This window comes from Cnephaeus nilssonii (genome assembly GCF_951640355.1).
Source record: "Cnephaeus nilssonii genome assembly, chromosome: 14".
Classification (NCBI taxonomy): domain Eukaryota; kingdom Metazoa; phylum Chordata; class Mammalia; order Chiroptera; family Vespertilionidae; genus Cnephaeus; species Cnephaeus nilssonii.
In genome coordinates, this window is record NC_137085.1 from 27,038,130 (window position 1) to 27,062,059 (window position 23,930).

At 39.9% G+C, this 23,930-nt stretch overlaps 1 protein-coding gene across 4 annotated transcripts in view; it reads right to left on the reverse strand.

The window, feature by feature from the left end:
* The window catches only part of TDRD7 (tudor domain containing 7), a 55,007-nt gene that overhangs the window by 15,393 nt on the left and 15,684 nt on the right, over positions 1–23,930 (reverse strand). For all 4 annotated transcript variants that reach the window (XM_079790363.1, XM_079790366.1, XM_079790364.1 and 1 more), the window contains 9 exons: positions 22,977–23,190; positions 20,529–20,602; positions 16,854–17,071; positions 13,452–14,038; positions 9,015–9,201; positions 5,544–5,655; positions 3,990–4,192; positions 2,262–2,396; positions 466–552 (listed from right to left, as the gene is read on the reverse strand). In XM_079790363.1, coding sequence (XP_079646489.1) covers positions 466–552; positions 2,262–2,396; positions 3,990–4,192; positions 5,544–5,655; positions 9,015–9,201; positions 13,452–14,038; positions 16,854–17,071; positions 20,529–20,602; positions 22,977–23,190 — 1,817 coding nt within the window. The remainder of the gene's footprint in view (positions 1–465; positions 553–2,261; positions 2,397–3,989; positions 4,193–5,543; positions 5,656–9,014; positions 9,202–13,451; positions 14,039–16,853; positions 17,072–20,528; positions 20,603–22,976; positions 23,191–23,930) is intronic.

The window sequence follows — 23,930 nt, forward strand, 5'->3', positions numbered from 1 at the left end:
TACTTCACACAGCAATGAAAACAAATGAACCAGAGCTGCACACATGGACATGGATGAATCTCACAAAGAAAGAAATGCATGTCTCAGAAGAACCAATACGTTTTACTATTTATATATATTTTTAAAATATATTTTTCATCTAGTTATACCATATTCATTTATTCCTTATTATAAATATTTATACTCATATTCATTTCTATATTTCTACTACCCGTATATGAAAGTATCTAGATAGTAAAAGTGTATGTGTATATATACAAACATAGCAAAAGTAAAACGAAATGAATAGGAATGAGAAACACCAAATTCAGGGGTGGGAGTAGAAGAAAGGGGTTGAAGACAGGGAGCATCGGCCATGTTGGTCATATTTTATTTCTCAAACTGCTTTTTCCATTTTTAAAAAAACTTGTTTGTATGTTTGAAATATTTCGCAAGTTTAAAAAAAGTCAAGTGACAAATTTTTACCTCTACTCGCAACCATTTTCCTTTGCAATGGAAGAGGCAGATCTTCCCACAGAAGGGTAAGGAAACGAAGTACTCTGAGGTCATGTGCTGCAAAACAGAATGCATGACACTTTATTACTCTCAGCAAAGAGCATCTGCTGCACCATTAGGGAAACATCGTGCGGCCCAGGCCGACCGCTTCACCCACACGCGATCTGATCTGAGGATGCAAGCCCAGGGTCACAGAACTTCTGCCTCGCTTCTCTACACTTGTTGATGGCAGCAATCTATGCTCCTTCCCTGCACATGGCTCATAAATCAGCCTGTTAAAATGGCTACAAAGGCCAGTAGGGAGGTCAGTGTGATTCATACAGGCTCTGGTGCCATCAGTTAAACATGAAGAGGGAAGCTGAACTCGACAAAGAGAAGAACAGCTTGGATGAACAGTGAGGAGGCTGGGCGAGCTGTCAATAAGGTCTCTTTATTCATCACTTAACAGTTAGATTCAAAGACAGGATTTTAAAATATGGACATTAGTGCCCATGAAAGCCAACACATCATAGCTTTAGGTCTCTTCATCCTCCTCTGCTCCACCCTTGAAGCTGGGGACCTGCCACAGTATCTTACTCTTCCCCACAGGTCATGCCTCCACTTGGGTTACAAGAACACCAGGGACTGTCGAGAGTGCTTGTCACCACCATAGGTTGTAAGCACATGCATGCAAATGAGCGCTGGCATCAGCTTCTCTGGATATATCAGATTTCTCCAAGATAGACTAGCAAATCAATCCTAAGTACTGACCTTGAGATCTATCTAAAACATCTCTAACACAGAAAGAGGTTTAATGCCTTAATTCTAGGCTGTAGTCTGAATACAGGCTTAACCTGATTCAGCAAAAACTTTGGAAATACCATTCTATGTAAAATACTAGACTAGGTACTACAGCACCTAAATGAAGTTGGCGCTTACCAGTAAAGCTCAGTCTCTGCCCTCAAGAAGCCTACACTCAAAGACAAACCCCTACCCAAACAGCTAAAATTCAGTACTGCGTAAGTGCCACGAGGCCTTAGTGTGCTTTGAATGTTAGAGGCCAGGGGTCACTTCCAGGGGCGAGGGGGACAGGGTGGAAGTGGCATTAGGGTTTAGTCACTCAGAAATCACAGCATATTCTGGATTGTGATTATAATGTCCTAATGGAGCTAAAGAAATCACTTTAGAACCTTAAATCAAAACCTCTTCACACCCTGATTCAGAAAAGAATACTAGCTTTACAGGGTAAGAAGCTCATTAATAAATTTAAACTGCAGAACCACATTTACTGAGGTGGTAGGTTCTCAGAGACCATAAAGAGCTTGTGGGGCGGGGGTGTGGGGGCTGATGCCAGAGGTTTTATTCTCCTAAATTCCATGGTTTCACCATTGCCCAAGGCAGGGGAGCCAGCTGGCTCTGGCAGATAGGCAGGCACTGTAGGATCATCACCTGCACGTTGTAAGTAACAAATCTCCCAGTTGCCGAGCACTTACGTAATTAGCCAGGCTCTGTGCTCATTAAGCAGACTTGCAACTGTTCTCCTGACAATCCTATGTGTACACAGTTTTACCCTCATTTTACAATGGAGAAACCAGTGTGTGGGGGAGAGGGTTTTGTTTTGTTTTGTTTTGTTTTGTTTTGTTTTGTTTTACATTAGCAGTCTGTGGCTATCACCCACTATTCTACCTCAAACTATTCAAAAGTTACTCATATGTATATAAATGTAGAGGCCACTCTTATTTGCAATTTCAGGACTAACTTTAGAGGTAGATGATGCTCTGACATACCTTACAATGGAAGTAATCCTCTATCTTATGCAGAAGGTCATTGAGCTTGTTCAGCCCCTTACAAGGCACCTGGCAGTAGAGGGTGCCATCAGAGCAAATATTAGTCACTCTGACATTTGTGTACATGGCATCAACCTGGAACGAACAAAGGACATGCCAAGGAGGCTTGAGAATAGAGCATAGTTCTTCCCTACCTAAGGGGTGTCTATCTAAAAATCTTCTAAGTTCGCCCCAGCTGGTTTGGCTCAGTGGATAGAGCATCGGCCTGCGGACTAAAGGGTCCCAGGTTCTATTCCAGTCAAGGGCACGTGCCCAGGTTGCAGGTTCAATCCCCAGTAGGAGGCATTCAAAAGGCAGCGGATCAATGATTCTCTCATCATTAATGTTTCTATCTCTCCCTCCCTCTGCCTTCCTTTCTGAAATCAATAAACACATATGTAAAAATCTTCTAAGTTGGAGGATATATATGATAGAATAAAATCCATAACTTAAATGTAAAAACTAATTTAGGTACTTCTCTTTCCAAAAGGAATATCTGATATCATCTGTATCAGGCACAAAATAGGCTTTTTGCATACATTAACTTATTAACACTTTCCATTGTCTGAAAAGCTGAGAATATCCTTCACTTTAGTTTATTTTCTCTCTATTAATTTAAAAAAAAGAATTATTATATAAAACATATTTTTGCAATATTACAGAAATGGAAATAAAAAACTCTCACCATATCAATCCCTTTACCACCTACTTTCTTTTTTTTTAATTGATTTTTTACAGAGAGGAAGAGAGAGGGACAGAGAGCTAGAAACATCGGTCAGCTGCCTCCTGCACACCCCCTACTGGGGATGTGCCCGCAACCAAGGTACATGCCCTTGACCGGAATCGAACCCGGGACCTTTCAGTCCGCAGGCCGATGCTCTATCCACTGAGCCAAACCGGTTTAGGCACCACCTACTTTCTAATCTGTGTCCACAGGCCACAAGAATTTTATAATTTAAAAAATGTTTAATCATAGTAGAGGTTTAATTTAGCCATCTTTAGTCAAATCATAATATAAAAATAATTCACTGTTGTTCTACTCATTAAAACAAATATTTTCCCAACATTGCCATGAAGCCTTTAAAATGATCATTTTTAACATCTCATCCTATTTTTTACAGTGGCTGTTTTATAATTTATTTATTTTTGTTTTACAATTTATTTAAAGGTTTTATTCTTTGTGGATATCAATGTTCTTTACACTTTTAAGATGTTAAAGCTAATCTATAATAATAAAAGCATAATATACTAATTAAACCGGACGACCTTCTACAAGGGAAGCCCGGGTCCCAGGTGCCAGAGGGGAGCCGGTGCTGGCAGCCAGGGGAAGGAAGGCCTACTCTTGCACGAATTTCATGCATTGGGCCTCTAGTACTTTAATAAACATCTTCATTGATTTAATTTTCTTGTCTTTTGTAATATCCTCCCCTATTATCTTTGCAAAATAGTTTCATATGAAGTTAATACATACTTATTATAGAAACTGGATAATAAAACAAAGATCCAATTCCTAATAATTACCATTACGGTTTTGGCATGTTCCTCACTTCCAGCCCCTCTGCCCCTTTTTCTCAATACGTATGTATTCTGTCAGTATCTAGCGTTAGCCTAAAATTTACAACATCCTTTTCTGATAACTTCCTTTCCTGTGATATGTGTAACAGATGACAGTAGTGGTCACAGTGGTACCTGAAGGTGAACCTCGAGTGACTTGTCACATATTGCCTTTAAGCAGGTGGCATTGATATTGATATCATCTTCTCCTGAGGTATCGTACAGAATAACAAGTGGAATATCAGTTTTTTCAAGAATTTCCACTGCAAAGATCTTCCCACAAGTTAAAGATTCAACCACCTTCACTAAACCAGGATCATCACTGAGAGCTTCCAACCCTGAAAAACAGTGAATATTTTAATTTCTACTTAATTATAAGAATCATTTTAAGATGGATAGATGGATTGTGGGTTTTATTTATTTATTTCAGAGAGGAAGGGAAAGGGAGTAAGAGAAAGAAACATCAATGATAAGAGAGTATCATTGATCAGCTGCCTCCTGCATGCCCCACACTGCAACCCAGGCATGTGCTCTGACTGGGAATTGAACCATGACCTCCTGGTTCATAGGTTAAGGCTCAACCAATGAGCAATGCCTGCTGAGCTGGATTGTGTTTGTTTTGGATACTTTTTACAGTTATGACTCTACTACAAAATTCTTAAATTTTATGGGGAAGCTGTGTTTTACAATCTCATTTAAATAACCACCTTTAGGTTTTAAAATATCTATACTAATAAAAGCCTAGGCGGCCCTCGCGCCCTCACATCATCACAAGATGGCCGCCCCATGTCGTCACAAGGTGGCAGCCACAAGATGGCTGACAGTGGAGGGCAGTTGGGGGCGAATAGGCCAGCAGTGGAGGGCAGTTGGGGGCAATCAGGCCAGCAGGGGAGGGCAGTTGGGGGCGACCGGGCTGGCAGGGGAGGGCAGTTGGGGGTGATCGGGTCGGCAGGGGAGCAGTTAGGCGTTGATCGGGCTGGCAGGGGAGGGCAGTTGGGGGTGATCGGGTCGGCAGGGGAGCAGTTAGGCGTTGATCGGGCCGGCAGGGGAGCGATTAGGGGGTGATCAGGCAGGCAGGCGAGTGGTTAGGAGCCAGCAGTCCTGGATTGTGAGAGGGATCCCAGATTGGAGGGAGTGCAGGCTGGGCTGAGGGACACCCCCTCCCCCCAGTGCACAATTTTCGTGCACCAGGCTTCTAGTATATTATAATGTGAATGCCTTTTTGAATGCTCACACTAAGACAGGCAATTTAAAACAAAAAGAAAAATTGGGCATGAATCAGAATTTCTACCTTAGAAGAAGTAACCTTCACCTTATATACAAACATATATTTTTAAAAAATCTAATACATTAAAAATGCTATCAATCATGTCTGCCCATCATGTATTTGTAATGTTCTTTCTAAAAGTATATCCTTGACTTTTTTCATTTTCTAATTAAATATACACAATTATTTCTTTCTTATAACATGAACATGCATTTATTGGCAATTTAGACAACCACCCTTCCTTCCTTCCTTCCTTCCTTCCTTCCTTCCTTCCTTCCTTCCTTCCTTCCTTCCTTCCTTCTTTCTTTTAAGTATATCATAACACATTATAACACCTTGGGATACTTAGCACATTTTAGGATTTAACCACAAAGTACAATGGTAATCAAAATGGAAAGAGCTTTCAAAAAAGTTCCTCTTACCTGCTAGCTTACACTTTGTAGCTTGGAATGAGAGGGAACAGAACTTTGGGTTCAATTTGTATGCTTTGCTCTTTTCAACATTTTCACTAAATCCATAGTCAACATAGCATACCTAACGATAACAAAAACAATGTTTAGATTCAAGTAAAATTCTTTATCCTCACTTCTTAAAAAATCACTTGATGTACTTAATTGGTTCTGTTTTATTGCATGATCACCACTTAAGTGGGGCCACACTGCCTGGGAAATGCCAGGAGAGGTGCCCTGGCTTAGCCTGGAAGAGAAAGGCTGGGGCTGCGACCAGGGAAGCCAGGGATCCCGACTTCCAGGCCGCACTCCTCTACTGCACTTTCCAACGGGGAGAAAACGGAAGCCCGCTGAGCTCTGATGCTCTGTTGTTGCCACTTCTCGGCAGCATACCCATCTGGGTCTGCCAGCCACAACTGTCCCACCTTTCATTAATATCATAATGCTTATTCCTTCTTGATTTACACCCTTCCACCAAGGATTTGTATCCGTAGGCAGCACTACTTGTTCCTAGAGAAGGAGTCACTCTGATGGTATTTATCAGATTCTAAATCCCCAAAGCAGCATTCGGGAGGGCTGCTCTCGGCTATTATGCTTCCAGGGCCTGAGATGCTTTCTGTCGATGACAACAACGATGCCATGGCTGGGTGACATTGAATTCTACACGTAAAAACAAACACTTGCTTGTTTAGTTGTTTTCTGGGTATAAAGCTGGGTTAGGCCTTCATCTAGCTTAGCAAAAGGCCCCAAATCTGCCGGACAGAGCTCTGTGTTTGCAGAAATCTGCACGACACTTCCTCACCATTAGAGCAGATCATTAAGAGTCTGGATAGTATTTTTAAAGTATTAGCAGAACCTTCCATTGAAAATGACTCTAAAAGCAAAGCCCTATTTTGGAGAGAAAACATTAAGCTGTGGTTTAGAATGATAAATAAGAATCTGAGGGAGACTGGGAGACTGCTCCTCTAGTTAAAGCAGATGCTTGTTATTACAAAAACAAAATAAAGCAAAACCCAGGGCACAGAAAGACTAAGTAATAGTTTTACTTCCTGCAGCAAATTAATGTTCACGGTTTCTTAGTTCCTAGATTACGGTACCAAACACACAAAACAAAACTTCTTTCAAGCAGAGAATCTAAGGAAGATAAGGCTAGAGACCACGCAGGCTGTTCCCTGACCACCTGAGCACTGGATCGGTGGAGCCTGTACATGGCCTATTGGAGAGGACCGTCTCTCAGAGTCCATATCGACTCACTGCTCCCTCGGCCTAGATCTCGGCAGGGGCCCTACTGCAGGCAGCCTGCCATTTCAGCAGACAGGTCCACGTCTCCAGTCTCAACTTAGCACCTGTTCTTCCTCCCACAGGCCTCAGGATTCAGGCAGCTTTGTTTCCTTTAATAGCTACCACCACCTACCACTTGGATTCTGCTCTTCCCAGACCCACATTGGAGATTAACATGACCTGACAGTAGGATATAATATGTGATCGTGATTCCTGGGAAATTTAGAATATATTCCTAGCACCAACAGAAGGAAGAATAACTGCTCTAAAATCTTCAAAAGTTTTGTCAGGTTTAGAGCTTGTTTTCTTTTTCTTTTTTTTCTAAATTACGATATCATATATTTGTATGGCAGCTGACGACTATGAAACATTTGCCCATGGGTTGCCCAGCTTGACTCTCCACACTGTAGTATTTCTCTCTTTAATGCTCTGGATCAGCACAAACAGGCTCAGAATCCTGCTACCAGGCCCCAGTCCATTCCTGGTTCTCTAGCACCATCAAGTGGCCAAAGATCTCACAGCACCACCTGAGCAATAAGCAGCAGACTCCTGAGATGTGGGTCTTGGTCAGGCAAACTGGCACCAACCTCATGCTCCCGTTTCTCATACTCACCAGTCGTGGAGCCTGCTTATATTTTCATCCAAGTATAATTCACACTGAATTAAAAATGCCCATTTAAAGTGTAGTTTGATGGGTTTTGACAAATGTAGATACCACACAATCAACAGATCATCTGCCGCCCCAAATTCTTTCTCCTTTGCAATTAACCCTCTCCACCTCCTGCCCCAGACAACCACTGATGTGAGTCCTACCATACAGATGAACTTTCCCCGTCCTCAACTTCACTAGTATAGAATTATTCAGCAGTTCATGCCTTTTTATTGTTGAATAGTATGCCATTATATGGATAAACTACAATGTATTTATATATTCACCTGTTGGTGAACATTTGGGTTGTTTCCAGATTAATACTGTTAATAATAAAGCTGCTACAAACGCGTGTACAAGCCTTTTTGTGGACCTATGTTTCCTCCTGTGTAAATACTTAAGGTCCATATGGAAAAGATTTAACTTTTAAGAAACTAGAAACTGCTAGCCAATTTTCAAATTTTAAAAGTTAGGTCATCAAATCGCTTAAAGTTTTATCTCGGTAGATTTGGTTAAGGAATTTCCTAAATTTCTCTGTGAATGGCAAACAGTGGCTGGGTGGTCAGGGTATCTCCTATTGAACAAACTGGGTAGGAAACAGACAGCCTCCCTTTCTGACCTCCTGACCCTGTATTTGAAGGCAGGGTTTCAGGGGAGAGTACCTGATGGAGTGAAGCTCGAATTCAGAAAGTAGCTATCTGCACTTAGGGACACAAAGGAGATTATTTGCCAGGGGCTGACATTAGCACAAGGAACAGTTTTTATTTATTTTTAATTTATTTGTTCATTGCAGTTAGCATACAATATTACATTAGTTTTAGGTTTTATATTATGGGACAGAGACCATAGAAACAGAAGTGTATTTCTGTGCTTGTAAAATCGAGACAAAACAGTGTTTTCAGGGCCAGAGAGTTCTAGTTCTCGGTCTCTGCATTGAGGGAAAGAGGAGGCAATGGGGAAAGGCTGACCACCAGGGCTACGCCAAGTCTTGGAGTCATAGAGCCTGCTGAGGGGAGAGACTGGTGAAAGGCCCTCGGACCTTTCCAAGACGACTGAGAAGGCAGGCCTCAGAGCATGTCCAAGTCCTATTTGGGGTCTTCAGCTGATTGCAGAAGAGGGGACAGGAAGGGTGTCATCTCCTCTGACCTGTATTGTTTCCCTCACTTTGAAGTACTGACCTTGACCAGATGCCCACAGAGCTGTGATCAGTATTTATTCTTTTTCCCGGGCAATGAGAATAAAGGGCTCTTCCTGATTACATCATGGGTTACAGACATTTCCACGAGGAGAATTTTTGTGGTTGTTTTCACTAAAACTTTGAGATAATATAACTACCTGGTGTCAGCTTAAAAGCTGACAGTGAAAATCTTTTATAGATTATCTTTTCAACCTCTGGAGAAAATAAAACAGTTTATTTATTGTGTCCTTAGGGTACACTATCGGAAGCAGCATTTTTATTTGAAAACTCATGTGCTTGTCTTCAGAATGCTACGGCAAAGTAAACAAGTGCTTGCCTTGATTCTGTTCCCTTCTGTCGAGGTGATCTGGGCCCGTAACCAAGCGTCCTCCTCGGCATGGACGGCCAGCAACTGCCCAACATGCACAGTCTGGACCGGTGTGATCCTCGGGGTCTTACTGTAATACTCCTTCATTTCATCTTCCATTAATTCCTGAGCAGCAGAGTAGTCTTTGCCCACATACCTGGATTAGTTAAAGAGGGGAACACAAATGAAGCAACACAGGAGGAGGCAATCTATAAGAATTCATTCATATTACTGTTTTTCTGCCTCCATCTTTGGTTCCAGTCTCAGACTTGCTTACGTCAACAGGGAGAAGAACATGTATTTAGCAAACAATTATATCTAACAAAGGAAAATGTAATATTGTGGCACTCATGCATAAAAGAACAAGGTCCAATATACCACACAACAGAGCAAAAAATGCTCGAGCACATCCAGTAGTTGGGGCATCTTCAGGACGATAGGCTGAGAAAAGATTCCAGGGAAGGGAAGAGAGGAAGACATGGAATATGGAGACTCCAATGGAGGCCAGGCAGCAAGAATAGACAGAGATTTTGAGTAAGGCTGCTGGAGAGCTTTGCAGATTACTGGAAGAGAATCTAGTTGATAGTTTTGCCTTAACTAAGGCTGGGTCTAAACAAGGCCCAAGCTCTGAAAACCAGTGAAATTTTACTACAGAAAAACAAAGCTTTAAACACAACCACGTGACAACCCCTCCCCATCTTACTGAACACATTACAACAAAATGTTGAGTTCTAATACCCTTAGAAGGGGTAACATGCTATAGCAAAATGCCTCTGACATTGTGTGCTTCCTGAGAAGTATGTGTTCAGGAGATGTTCCTATCTCCTTCTACAATTTTCTGCTGCTGACAACTGTAGTCACCTTGTCCCAGTTCATATTACCAAACATACTATTTCCTTTCTGCCACAAGCAGGCTGTTGTAGCTTTGCCTTTCAGTCCTCAGAGACAATTCCATCAAAGGCCTCCTTCCAGGATGCAAAACCTGATGAATCAAGGTGGCTCCTGTAACAGGAGATGCCAGCCACATGAGGAAGGCTTTTCAACTAGAAGGCTAGGCTACCACCTGGCCAGGGAGATGGGGATATGCCATAAGTACATTGTTCTTTGTATTGTTCCAGCTCTTAGCTAGAGTCCAAGTGCTCCTACTGGGCATTAAGATACTATTCCTTTCAGAGGGTTTTCATGTATTCTTATAATTATCACCAGAACAGAAGATACCAGTCATCCTATTCATTACGAGGGGCGGGGGGGGGGGGGAGCTTTAAAACATCATACACAATATGGAAAGAATGCTTCTTTTGAGGCAATGGCCATTTTAAAACCATTTATTACATGCATACTACTGACTCCAGAGACAGCTATAGAGCTCTGTCACACTTTGCATTTACTGAGCTTTAAGAATGTGAAGGCACTGCCTAAAACGCAGCTGCACTCTGGCTCTGAAGTCTCTTTGAGACCTGAAATTCCACCCAAGTGCTCATTTCCTGGGACTGGAGTCTCACAGCGCCTCCCTGCAGCGCTGCTCCAGCCCTGGGAGCTCCCTGGCAGAGAGAGGCCTGAACAGAGCCCTCGGGCTTAGTTGTCCACCTCGCACAGGCTCCTACCGTGGAGGAGGAAGGTAGTGAGAAGCAGTGTATGACCTGCAGGCAGATTCTGCAGCAACCAGTGGAAAAGGATGGTTACACAGCTTGGTGAGTAGGCGGATAATGTTACAGTTGGTATGATAGTGGTTAGTGGCAGGAATGAGATCTTACATCGTCCCCAAATTACCTGAGCAATTGGGCAAAGAATGTATGGAGGACAATTTAGGTATGCCATAAGTACAAAGTTAATTTTTGAGACCGGAGACAACATCCCATACTTGACCTGAGAGTTCTACTATAGCACCTCTCCGGACCTTTCAAGAGTCACAGGTCTAACTTCCAGAGCTTACTGCCTTGCCTGAATGAAGGTGTGGGTGTATAACAGGTCTTGGCCCATCTGGGATCTGCTGTCATCAGGACAGTGGGGGAATGCCAATGATCTAGGTCAACCCCATGGCAGACATTTCCCATCTGCTGAAATGTGCAGTGCTAACTCCAGGATTCAAGTTTACACTGGAAAAGGGGATCTAAATAACCTGAGGACCGTGGGTCGAGTCATCCTGGAATAGACTGGAACCTCCCAACAGAAGTCCTAGAACTGATCCAGATTCCTGCCAATCCTCAGAAATCACATCATTGATCCAATCTAGTGCTGTGTGCTTGGCCTCTGACTATGGCACCAATGACTATTGTAACAGATACCAAAGGATACTGCCAAACAGGCAGATCTAGATTTTTTTTTAATAATGTCTAATAGTAAAAGCTAGTCATGTGTTTCTCAAATCTTTCCTTTACCTTAATTTATTAGTGAACCAAATGGGACCCATAACTCTTGGCTACCTACTTATTTCTTCAGGCCATTCCACATCTTAGAATAAAAACTTTATACATTTACTACCCCTGCATAAAACAGGACTTCTCTAAAATCTCTGTACATTTCTTCTAGTCAGAGCACCCCAAGATACTTGATTTTCATTTCATTATCCATTCAGACTTAGTTTATTTAACTAGAAGAGCTTTAATTTTTTCTATCTATTCTTTCATTGAAGGATTTTGTTTTTTGTGTCCTTTCTTTGGGCCTTCCCAGCTCAGCTATGATTCTCTGGAGGAGTAACAGCCCAAACCATAGGACAATTTTGTTGAAGAAGCCTAGGTTCTGTTCTGCTTCAGCCTTCTGCTTTGTCTAGCCACAGCCACAAAAGGATCTACATAACCCGAGGCCCCGGGCCGAGTCATCCTGGAATAGACTGCAACCTCCCTACAGAAGTCCTAGAACTGATTCCTGCCAACCCTTTGGTAAGAACATCAGAAATCACATTATTGATCCAGCCTAAGGCTAATACCTCCAGAGATCCAGCTACACCAGTTCCCATTCTTTTTGTTGTTGTTAATTCACATCTGAGGATATATATATATATATATATATATATATATATATATATATATATATATATATATATATATTTTTTCCCATTGCTTTTTCAGGGCAAGAATGGGAGAGAGAGGAGGGGGTGAATGAGAGAGAAACATCAATGTGAGAGAGACACATTGACTAGTTGCCTCCGCATGCATCCCTACTGGGGGCTGGGAAGCGAACCTGCAACCCCTTCAGTGCATGGGCCAAGGCCCAGTTCCCATTCTTTATCCTGAGTCAGAAACCGCAAATTATAGTCTTTCAATATTTTTTATGTATTCTATATTTTCTCCAAAACTCCATGTCAAGTGCCTGGAGCTGGACTGTTTTTTGTATCTCCAGCTATCATTAGCCACTCAGGTAATGAATCCTCCCTCCCAGGCAATGATATCAAAAGCCTCAAAAATCAGAGCATCTTTGGATCCAAGGACTAATCTGATGTTTTATACTAGGAGGTGGTGCTTAGCTATTTGGACTTTTAGGAAATGCCACAGAGCCCCAGATGAACTAGTATTAACTACCCGGTGGGCGACTTGCTTTTTCTCTGGACTAGGTATCACTTTTGACATAGTTACCATTAAGCTTTTAACGTAGAATTTTTTTCAAGTTCATACTATGTTATCATTTCAATTTTTAAAACTGTTAGTAATCCTTTATCTCAAGAATAGTTGTACATTTTGAACATTTTAGAATGTTCAAAATGAACACAGTAATTCATTTCAAATTTAAGAGCAACACTTTTAAAATGAATCAGGAGAACACAAATGTGTACATTTGACTCAACTACGAAGACTTTTAATGCATTGCTTTTACCTGCAAATAACACCACGAGACGCATTTCAGAAATAAAATAGCATGAATTTCCCTGGGAGGTATCTGGCCTCCAATAACCCTGGGAAACCATGAGTGGTTCTGCCCTGTATGCTGCATATCTCATTCAGTTCTCTCTGCCAAATCCAAAGCAACAGTTTACAAAACTGACACATATTAGAATATATGTAGATCTTAAATTTTTTTAACATGTTTGAGGCCAAGCATCTCTGTCTAGCTATGGAATTGTGCTAGACAGAGATAGTTATGCATCATTTGCTTTAAGCAGGGGGAACGACAATAAATAGATATTAATTTTTAAGTCCTTTGAATTCAAGTTGCTCACCATCTAGTGGGCAAGACAAATGTACTTATATAACCATAATGTAGAAGAAATAAAAATTATGTCTCCTAAGAGATACAAACAAAAAAGTTCTGGTAGTTGAGAGAAATGTGAAAGATATAAAGAATATATTATACTTTATTATACCTCTATAGAACTTAGACTATATTATTGTTCCTCAAATCCCATCACCCACATGAAAAATAAGCAAGTAACAACAGTACACAAGGATTTTAAAAATTTAGAAAATGACTTGCCTGATAACCACTTCATTTGTGTTGCTCAGTTCAACCACCAATACCGATGGGGATGCCTCCGTTGGAATGACTAACGGAGGAACCGTTATATTCTCCAAAATGGCATCGGCACTTTCGACAACATTCTTTTCTATCTGCAAATATTCTTGTTCAATCATGGACTTGAAAGCATAATCGCCGTATGCGTGCCCTGCATCCTTCAGGGTTTTGTCAGCGGGCAGTGGAAGTTTAGCATAGAGAATGGCCTTCTTGCGATTTCCAGAAATGTAGTCTATGGTGCATACATCAGAAAGCAAGGCAAGATTTTTTAAGGCATCCTCAGGGAATTTTACTTTGTACGTGTCCTCAAATGCTTTTGGAAGTGCACTGGCCCAAAGACCACTTGAGTATTTCACCAGCAGCTCTGCGACTTTCTCTTTAAAGTCTCCTGGCATGACTGTGGGACACCCTTTTAGTGGTGATACTTGTTTTGGAGCAGGTAGTGGAGATGGAGGCACTTTTTCAGAGTCCGGTTCACTTCTCAATAGCTGCTTTCTCTTAGCTGGGTAAAGAAGCAAATCTTGACCACCACTGTAAGGTTTTTCCACCTGAAATTTAAAGAAAGCAAATGACAGATAATTCAAAGACTATAAGCAATCTGAAAACACAGTAATTCATTTCAAATTTAAGAGCAACACTGTTTTAAAATGAATCAAGAGAACACAAATGTGTACATTTGACTCAACTACGAAGACTTTAATACATTGCCTTTACCTGCAAATAACACCATGAGACACATATCAGAAATAAAATAGCATGAATTTCCCTGGGAGGTATCTGGCCTCCAATAACCCTAGGAAACCATGAGTGCTTCTGCCCTGTATGCTGCATATCTCATTCAGTTCTCTCTGCCAAATCCAAAGCAACAGTTTACAAAACTGACTGAATGCAAGGTGGGACGAAGCTGTGAAGAGGTGTCAGAACTGTCAGAAATAAGCCACTGGGAAGCAAGCTAGGAAATATTTAGATAAAAGACAAGTACTGTCTCTCCTCTTCCTGCAATAGCCGGAGGAAACATTCAGCTTTCCATCATTTAGAAAAAGACGCTCCAGAGGTTAACTACTGTTTCCACAAGCACCACAGTCCAAGGTGAGCTGAAGTGTTACCCCTCCAATAAACATGAGTTAAAAGTGCCTGCATTTGTATGTCATCCGACCTCTAATTCTAGCTGCATAACATTCCTGCATGATGGCATCTCTATAATGAGAGAACAAAAAGAAAAACTGGTGTACAGCCTTTTACTGCTAGACCAAAAATTACTGACCCCAACCCAATGCAGCTCATCCCTTGTTTTTGCAAAACCCATGAGCTAAGAATAAATTTTATATATTAAATGGTTGAAAAATATCAGAAGAATTGATTGATGTGAAAATTATATGAAATTCAGTATACATGAAATGTTCCTTTTTTGTCAGATCCCGTTCAGCTATTCCTTAGCTGCAATTGAAGCCCTTAGGAGAGTGTTACAGACACAAAGGCTATAATAATACAAGCTTGCAAGAAGCCCTCTCTTCCCTAAGAAGAATAGAATATGAAACTATGTGGGGTGAGTAGCTTGATAGTAAAGAATATTTACTTCATTTTTTAAGTAAAATGCTGAGGAAGAGAGAACACAGATGTGTAAAGAAGGTATTGTCTTGCTACCAAAGAGATTTAATAAGTCAAAAACATAGCTAATTTAATTAAGATAGAAGATTCCTTTTAGCCTGAATATATATTCTAGATAATACACGAGGAGGAAGAATATTAATATAAGTATAAAACATTAGGTTTTCCTCTTCATATTCTTCTGCCAATGTGTACTGCTTAAATTTTGAAGACTGAAGAAAAAGTCTTTGCCCAAAAACCCTAAAGCATCAATGGAAGCAGAGGTGTTACCTACAGCACAAGTAAGTTCGTGTTTTGCATCTGCAGGCATTCCCCATCATCATCAGTGGACTCCTGCCAACACCCTGTGACACTCTGAATGCTGCATTAAATGACAGTCACAACCTATGTCCCTTATGGATACAAATATCTAAAACTCCTCATTTTGCTCTCAATGGTTAGTCCACCTCTCTAGAGACTCATGTTTTTAAATCTGGAATCTTAATATGCCAGTCTTCACTATTCTAAAAGTTTAAGACACCTAATAAGATACAAAAATACAGACTGGGTATCCAGAGAAGGTTTGAGAAACATACTTTTGGAGCAAAATAAAAAATAAAACAATTCTACGTGAGTTATTCACTTGTCATATAAAATCCCAATTAATGTAAGTTTAGATTTAGGCATGGCAGTCCTCCATGTCCAAAGCCAGCTGAGCCTTCTAGGCCCATCATAAAACACTTCTTCAGTCTTCACCTACTAACCTCTTCTCAATCTCAGTGGGTCAATTTATTTGTCTATGGACCCTCACCTCCCAACAGGAGAGACAGGTAGGTAACATAAAAGGTTAACTCCCTATATCATGGAGTTCAAGCCATCTCCTTTGGTGGTCACAAGATTCTGGTATCTAATATGCTTTACAATATTTATCCCCACAACTTAATTATATTTAGCTTGATTTCTGCCTCATTTGGAATCACAACTTCAATGAGATACTTCTGGGTTTCTGAAACTTGCTTTTCCTTAATTCTGAGAGATCTAAATGTCTTCCTTTCTAATTTACATGTGCTTTGAACTTAAAGTTCTTGAAGTAAAATTCCTTTGAGTCCACGAAGACTCACCTGCTAACTTGGCCACATGGCTCAGGTAAAGATCCTGTCTCTTATGGAATTAGAATTTTCTTTGGGATTCTAAAACAGAATTGGTATTGACCAATCAAATCAGAAAGTTTTCCAAAACAGTTTATGGGTCTATTGAGCCACAGTTTCATTTCCATTGCTTAGGGGTGCTTTGTGCTGAAACTCTAAATTAAGTTCTAAATTTCATTTTATATGGTCACCACCCAAACTCTGCAGCAGTTACTGATGCTTGTGATACTAAGCCCTAGGTACTTGAAAGGGGTTAGAATTTATTAGCTATTTTTGTTTAAGAAAGTACGACTGCTTATGGCATATTCCACAGAGATTTAGTCAAAGGTAAATGTAAAAGTTCCTTGTAGAGGGCAACTCTTGTGTACAAATCATCTTCCCAGAGAAACTCTTTCTCCACATATAATAATTTTATACGCTCCTTATATTTCAAGGCTCATACTCCTTTTCACCCCCAACGCTTTGCCTAGTAAAGACTTTTCACTGATGCTAACTGCAACTATTTGTATGATAAACTTCAAGTCATTTTCTTGCTCACAGGTTCCTTCAGGATAAAAGGTGCCATGACTAATAACTCAAATCTGAAAGTGGAGGAGGCATTAGGAGGGAGGAATAAGGAGAAACATACCGTGCAAATATGAGGCCAGTGCTCACATTGTTGTATAATTCCTTGATTAAGTTCTTCTTTATATAACTCTTTGTAAAAATGTGGAAGCTTAGACATCCAAATGCCATTGTTATGCTTGTCTAGCATTTCCTTTATGCGGTTTTGAACCTCATCCATTTTATAAGTGTAAGAGGCAGGAGGCGTGACATTTGGTTTTTCAACAGTCTGATTTAAATTATCTTTAAATTAAAAAAATGATAGAATTAACCAAAATGCTTAATTTAGCTTACTCCCATTACCTAATGATTGTGCTTTAGGCTTTGTCATACTTCAGGCTTGTGGGGTCTAGGGATTTAGAAGAGAGCAGCATTAGGCAGAGCAGGACCAGGACAACTTCATTCCAAGTTTTAACCATGAAATAACCAGCAGGGTCAACAGCCACCCACAGAAGGAACCTGGTCCCTCTTTTTGCAAGGGTACTTCATTTAATTTAAACATCAGAATAATCTTGCTTCATAAAGAACAATGAAATTGCCTGGCTGGTGTGGCTTAATAAGTTGAGTGTCAACCCATGAACCAGGAGGTAGCAGTTTGATTCCTGGTCAGGGCACATGCCTGGGTTGAGGGCTTGATCTCCAGTAGGGGGCATGCAGGAGGCAGCCAATCAAAGATTCTCTCTCATTGATGTTTCTATCTCTCTCTCCCTCTCCCTTCCTCTCTAAAATCAATAAAAATTAAAAAAGAATAATGAAACTTATTATTTAACCAATCATTTTCTAACTGTAACTAAGGAAGGTTAAATTTACACAATAATGATTTATATGCAATACTGAATTTAAAGCTATATTCCACAAGGCATGAGGATAGTCTTAATAGAAAGATCAAAAGATATTTTATAAAAAACTAGAGACCTGATGCAGGAAGATTCATGCAAGAATGGGCCTTCCTTCCCCTGGCTGCTGGTACCGCCTTCGCTCTGGCCTGGAACCGCCTTTCCGCTCTGGCTGGGAGCCGCCTTTCTGCCTTCCCACGCTGCCTAGAGGCCCGGAGCAGCTGGGGTGGTGCGGAATGCCTGTGTCGTCGCCATGGCGACGACACAAGCGTCCTGCCCCACTCCCAGCCGTCTATGCCTGTGTATGCAAATTAACCCACCATCTTTGTTGGGTTAATTTGCATACTCACTCCTGATTGGGCATCACGAAGGTACAGTCAATTAGCATGTTTCTCTTTTATTAGTGTAGATAATAAACTGTCCAGCTTTTAAGATGTGATCAGTCTTCCCCTTTATTCAAGAGAAAATTTGGCAATACATAGAAGTTCAAAAAACGATCCACTTACACTAATCATCCTAGCCTCAGTTTATAAATATAAATAAAAGGTTTGAAGCACACAGATAAGTATTGATGGTTTTTTATTTCCCCAATTCATATCATTTATCTTTCATAAATAAAGTTTTGACTCTCTTACTCATTTAATTTTTTATCTCACTCATATGTGGAATATAATGATCAACATAATGTGATGAACAAGAATAGATCCAGAGACAAGTGGGGGGGTCATAACCAATGGACACAGACACCGGGTCAGTGGGGGCTTGCCCAGGTGGGAATGGCTGGGGGGTGGGGGTGGGGAGTCAACTGGGAAAAAGGAGACATATGTAAAACTTTAGACAATAATAAAAAAAAATTCTTCATTCCAAAAGGAAAATAAATACATAAATAAAAAAAAATGTAGAGTGCCTGAGTTAACATCCTAAGACATTAAAGAAATTTGAGTGTTCACGATAGTTGATAGTTCTGTTATTTTAGTAACTATGAGATTCATTCCAGATCTTATTTAAATTTCACTGGAATACAGATCAAAGTACTTTAAAAATTACCAACTAAAAGCAAAATATGTTCACATTTCAATCATATAGGATTTCTGCTGGGATTCAACAATTTCACTTTAAACTGCCTGGTATAGACACACAGGCTAAAGAGGCTAGAACGCCAAAGAGCGAGCTATTCCTTGAGGATGGCTGGATGCTGACTGCTTTACCCACCACAGGACAAGAGACCTAGCCTTGCTGAGACTGTTTGGCTCAGCGAATGAAAGGGTTCAGGGTGCCCACCTAAGTTTCCTATTTAAGGCAGAGCTAATTTATTTAAGTTCTTCCCAAATAATGATATAAAAATACCAGAAAAGAGACGACTTTCTCAGAACTGGCCAGAGAGTGTCAGTAGCTGATGCATAGTTGGAGTCTTTGCAAACACACCTGCTTTGTGGAGCCTCTGGAGCCACCTAATGTTAGACAAATCGAGGAGGTAACCGAGGCTGTCAGCAGGCAGAAGAGGTGTGCACACAAGATACTGTGTCCCTTATCACCCTCTCACTCACACTAGTAAGAGGGTAAGATTTAATGTACATAAATATGAAACTTAAACTCATAAAATAGTTTCAGATACTCTGCCATTTAAAAGCTGGGACCTGCCGAAACCGGTTTGGCTCAGTGGATAGAGCGTCGGCCTGCGAACTCAAGGGTCCCGGGTTCGATTCCGGTCAGGGGCATGTACCTTGGTTGCGGGCACATCCCCAGTAGGGGGTGTGCAAGAGGCAGCTGATCGATGTTTCTCTCTCATTGATGTTTCTAACTCTCTATCCCTCTTTCTTCATCTCTGTAAAAAAATCAATAAAATATATTTTAAAAAATCAATAAATAAAAGCTGGGACCCTAAATCATGTGCAATGACCTCTAAGCATCTAAATATGAATATAAATGATTCCTCAGGTTATAAACTCCAAAAGGTCTGTTCAGAAAACAAAAGATGCATATCAGCTGCCAGGTGAATTGCAATCTTCATGAAAAAGTCCCTTTGGTTCTGCAGGAAAGGCTTATTCTGATTTAAAAGGACTTACAGCCAGTCTAAAGGGTATATGACTTTATTGAGTAAAGTAGTCATGTTTCAGGAAATGCATATGTAAGAGTAATTTACATAAAAATAATATTGTTTAATTAATTTCTATAAGAAATACTGGAGATATGCTCTTACAGAAAAAATGATTTCAACTCAGTAAGAATCACACTTAAAGCAGCAAATCCTTTAATTTCATGCAACATTAAGTGTTATTTCTGAAAATAGTGTGTCCCTCAGGTGGGGCTATAAGCAGGGGATTTACACCTGGAGACAAGATGAGTGGGTACATTTCTAACCTTCAGATTCTTTGACTTTATATTTTGTCCCCAACTGTTTTCTTAACAGCCCCCTTTGGAATTTATAAGCAGAGGAATAATTTATATTCATATTTAAATACTTAGTAGTCACTACATACAGCTTAGGGTCCCAGCTTTTGAATGGCAGAGTATCTGAAATGATTTTATGTGTTTAGGTCCCATATTTATAGACTTTAAATCTTACCCTTAATGCGTGAGAGGGTGACAAGGGACACAAGTATCTGTGCAGGTGACACTTGGAATTGAAACAGAATAGGTCTAATGTGAGGAAGTCAGAATAATAATGATATCCTTGGAGGTATTATTTTCTCTTTACATCACTTCAATGCATAACTCAAAGGAATTGAGAAAGAGGGGAGGAGAGATATTCCAAGCAGGAGAAGGTGAGAGCAAATGTCAAAGCCATTACCAGATAGTTTTCTTAGGGCTTTGAGGCTCCAGAAGCCAAAATGTATCATGAAGCTAATGTTTAGGGAACGTACCACTCATTTCCTTAGTACAGGTTCTTGAGAGATGTATCTGTAAAGGTGGTGGAAAGGATGCTTTTGGGCTAAACCTAAGGTATAAAGAAAGTTAATTAAAATTAAAATAGCAGAGTTAATACCAAGTTTTAAACACTATACTTTTCATTAAAGTCTCTGTGGCATTGAACATAAAACAAGTCGTTAAAATATTTCACAATAAACTGAAATGAAAATATACCTTATTTCAGCTTGCATGTTTCATATTCACCAAAAGAAAATGTATTAAAAGCTAAATTTAAACTAGGACTATAAAATAATTTGGAAGTCAGAGTTCCAATTAGTCACTTTTAAGGAACAAGCAATACAAAATAATTTTTAAACATGCAAAGAATGAACAGTTGAACATAAAGACTATTTTTGGAGTATAACTAAAAACTGAAAGACTTGCATCACCAGATATTGAAATGCATAATGAAGTTACAAAAATAGTTGAACAGATAGGTAAAATTGTAGAGAGCTTAGAAACACTCAATTTACATCACATCTTAGCATATGATAACAGTGGCATTTCAAACCAGAGAGAGGATTGCTCGAATAAGCACCTAGGAATAAATAAACAAAGATTCCCCACCTCATACACTTACTAAAATAAATTTTATATTAATTATAATAAATACATGTAGCAAGATTTCCCCAAATATGAGGACAAAGAAATAAACCACACACAGAGATTGCAATAATTTGTGTTCATTTCTGACTCCCTCACTAAGACTCTAAGTGTCTTAATTACCTGTGTTCCCAGTGCCTAGGGCAGTGATGGGCAACCTTTTGAGCTTGGTGTCAAACTTCGCCAAAAAACTGAGCATAACTCGGGTAGTGTGTTACTTTAAGGAAAAAACATTATTTCGCATATGTTTCATCCTCAGGAGCAGCAAATGTTTCATCCTCGGCATGTGGCCGCCTCAGCGGCCGCGTGTCATCAGAAATGGCTACACGTGTCAGTGCTGACACGCGTGTCATAGGTTCACCATCACTGGCCTAGGGCAATGCTTGGTACATGCAAGGAAGAGTGAATATTGTAGGAATGAATAGAATGATATAGAATTTGTAGTTGACTTTTTTTTTTCTTTCAGCACTAGAAAAGTATGTCATTTTCTTCATCCATGGCTGCAGATGAGAAATCCACTGTCATTAAAACTGGTATTCCCCTCTAGGTGATGTGTCATTTCTCTCTGGCTCTTTTAAAGATTTTGTATTTGTCTTTAGTTTTCAGAAGTTTATTGATGGGTGTCTTGGTGTGGGTTTCTTTAGATTCATCCTGTTTGTAATTCTCTAGGCTTCTTAAATCTATAGGCTTATATCCTTAGCCAAATTTGAGATATTTTCAACCACTATGCCTTCAAATACTCATTCAAGCCCCACTCACTCTTCTCTTTCAGAGACTCTGATAATACAGACATTAGGTCTTTCTCATTTTCCCCATAGGCCTCTAAGGCTCTGCTAGCTTTTTCTCCCCCATAGGATCCTCAGGCTTTGCTAGTTGGTTTTTTGGTTTGGGTTTAGTTTGATTTTTTGAAGTCTGTTTACTCTGCTGTTAGATTGGGAAATTTCTATTGTTCTATCTTCAAGTTTATGGCTTCTTTCTTGTGTCATATTCATTCTGCTAATGAGCTTATCCAGCGCATCTTTTATTTTGATGTTGCATTTTAACTACTATAGTTTCCATTTGGTTCTTTTTACTATGTTCTATTTCTTTGATGAATTTTCTATTCCCCCCCCCCCCAAAAAAAAATATTGGCAATTGCTCATGGAAACACTCTCATGACAGCTGCCTTAAAATCTTTGTCACACAATTCTAACATCTGATTCATCTTGTGTTGATGCCTGTTGATTATCTATTCTCATTCAAGTTGTCATGTGCCTGGTTCTTAGTACAATGAGTGATTTTTTGTTGTTGTATCCTGGACATTAGGACACATGTTAGGAGACTTTGGATCACTTACTTCCCTTGGCTTGTGAATGGCAGCATCAAACTCAGACTTTAAAGCTGTGTTATTATTGCCAATCCAGTATTCTGATGCATGTATATATTATGCAACTGCATAATTATGGATTAATTTCTGGAACACAGTCTAAGGTGCAAATCAACAGATTTTATTTAAAACTTACAAAATGTATTCTAAGAAAGGTTCTCAGAAAAAGTTGTAAGTTATACTGAAATGGCATCTTAAAACAATTTGTGAGAGCTTTTAAAATGAATTTCACAAGAAGGGATTATAAAAAATGTGGAGAAAATATAGAACAGAGGTATTCAGAGAAATATATTCATGCAGCCATGAAAAGTGGATTTACAAATAATGATGCTACATACAAACAAACTTACATTAGACAAAACAAAGTATATACATTTCTAACATATTACCCTAGGTTCACTAAACTTTTTTTAGCCTGACAAAGAACAAATACCTGTTGTTGGTAGGCATGGTCACATGCCTCTGCATGGGAACATCTTTGAATACTTCACTTCCAACATGGGTGTGTACTGTGTAAGGTGGTAATTCAACATCAGACTTGACTCCAAGAGAGTTTCCTCTGTCTCTTGACAGAGCTGCATTAGGCTTTCTGCTGATGGAAAAATCTGAAGAAAATCCTGGTTGTCTGAGAGTTGCTTTCGGTTTTCCTATGAAGTTAGACATACAGAATGGAATCATTTAGCTTCCCAAAATCCTAGTTTCATTATGTCGCTCTCCTGTCCAGATGTTTTCTACAGGTCTCTATTCTCAGAGCAGTATGTAAGAATGTGAGGAAGTTGCCACTTGAGGGTTGGTCAGTAGGGGAAGAGTAGGTTGGTGAGTATTTAGCAGATGAGGTTCTTCAAAATATGATTTCATCTACTAGACGAGCTAGTTACTTTCCCTCTACTTACCAACTAACACTTTAGTAGCAACCATCTCATGTTCTTACAAATGTACCACACTCCCCCATATTTCAGTCCTCTATCCCCTCTCCATCAATTTAAACTCTTTCCATCATTTGAAGTCTGGGTTCAAGTCTCCTCTTCAATATGAAGCCCTCCATTGTCATTCTCATGTAAACTGCTTACTGTGGCATTCAAGCATCTACTCTTTTAAAATTGAATTTATTGGGGTGACATTGCTTCACAAAACCATCCAAGTTTCAAGTGTACAGCTCAATAAAACATCATCTGCACACTGCATCTTGCGCCCATCACCCCAAGCAAAGTCTTTTTCTGTCCCCAGCTTTCCTCACTTTGCCACCTCTATCTACCTCCCACCCCCATCACCTGCTGTCAGTGTCTGTATGTTATATATGTCTTTAGGGGATTTTTGTTTAATCCCTCTTCCTCCTTTCATCTACTCTTTTGTATTACCACTGAGCTATTTCTTGAGAATTTAGTTT